Below are 261 nucleotides of genomic sequence, written 5' to 3'. Positions count from 1 at the left end.
GAGCCAGCGCCGGTACCACGTCCCTGTGTCCGCCTGGATCTCGATGAGCTCGTCCTCCCGCTTGATGGTCTTGATGTGGGTGACCTGTGGGGACACAGCGCGGGGACACCGGGATGCTCCGGCCCCGGGCCTCAGTTCCACCCCCCCAGTGCGATTTCCAGAGGTGGGAATGCGCAGCCCCTCCTGCAGCAATGGGGGGGCCTTACCGTGTAGACCCGCTCGGGGTGGCCCTTGGCTCGCAGGGTGGTGTCATGGACTTGC

General features: G+C 67.0%; 1 protein-coding gene across 1 annotated transcript in view; it reads right to left on the bottom strand.

Moving 5' to 3' along the window:
• LOC104406902 (synaptic vesicle glycoprotein 2A-like) overlaps positions 1-256 on the bottom strand; it is a gene marked incomplete at both ends in the record, with an annotated part of 2,608 nt that extends 2,352 nt beyond the window's left edge. Inside the window, 2 exons of the mRNA XM_010016019.1 lie at positions 1-84; positions 207-256. The exon at positions 1-84 is cut by the window's left edge and continues 27 nt beyond it. Coding sequence (XP_010014321.1) covers positions 1-84; positions 207-256 — 134 coding nt within the window. The remainder of the gene's footprint in view (positions 85-206) is intronic.
• Positions 257-261: the final 5 nt, after the last annotated feature.

Source organism: Nestor notabilis, unplaced genomic scaffold (assembly GCF_000696875.1).
Source record: "Nestor notabilis isolate BGI_N333 unplaced genomic scaffold, ASM69687v1 scaffold20296, whole genome shotgun sequence".
Taxonomy (NCBI): domain Eukaryota; kingdom Metazoa; phylum Chordata; class Aves; order Psittaciformes; family Psittacidae; genus Nestor; species Nestor notabilis.
Note: the sequence above shows the minus strand (reverse complement) of the source record. Positions and strands in the feature narration are given on the sequence as shown.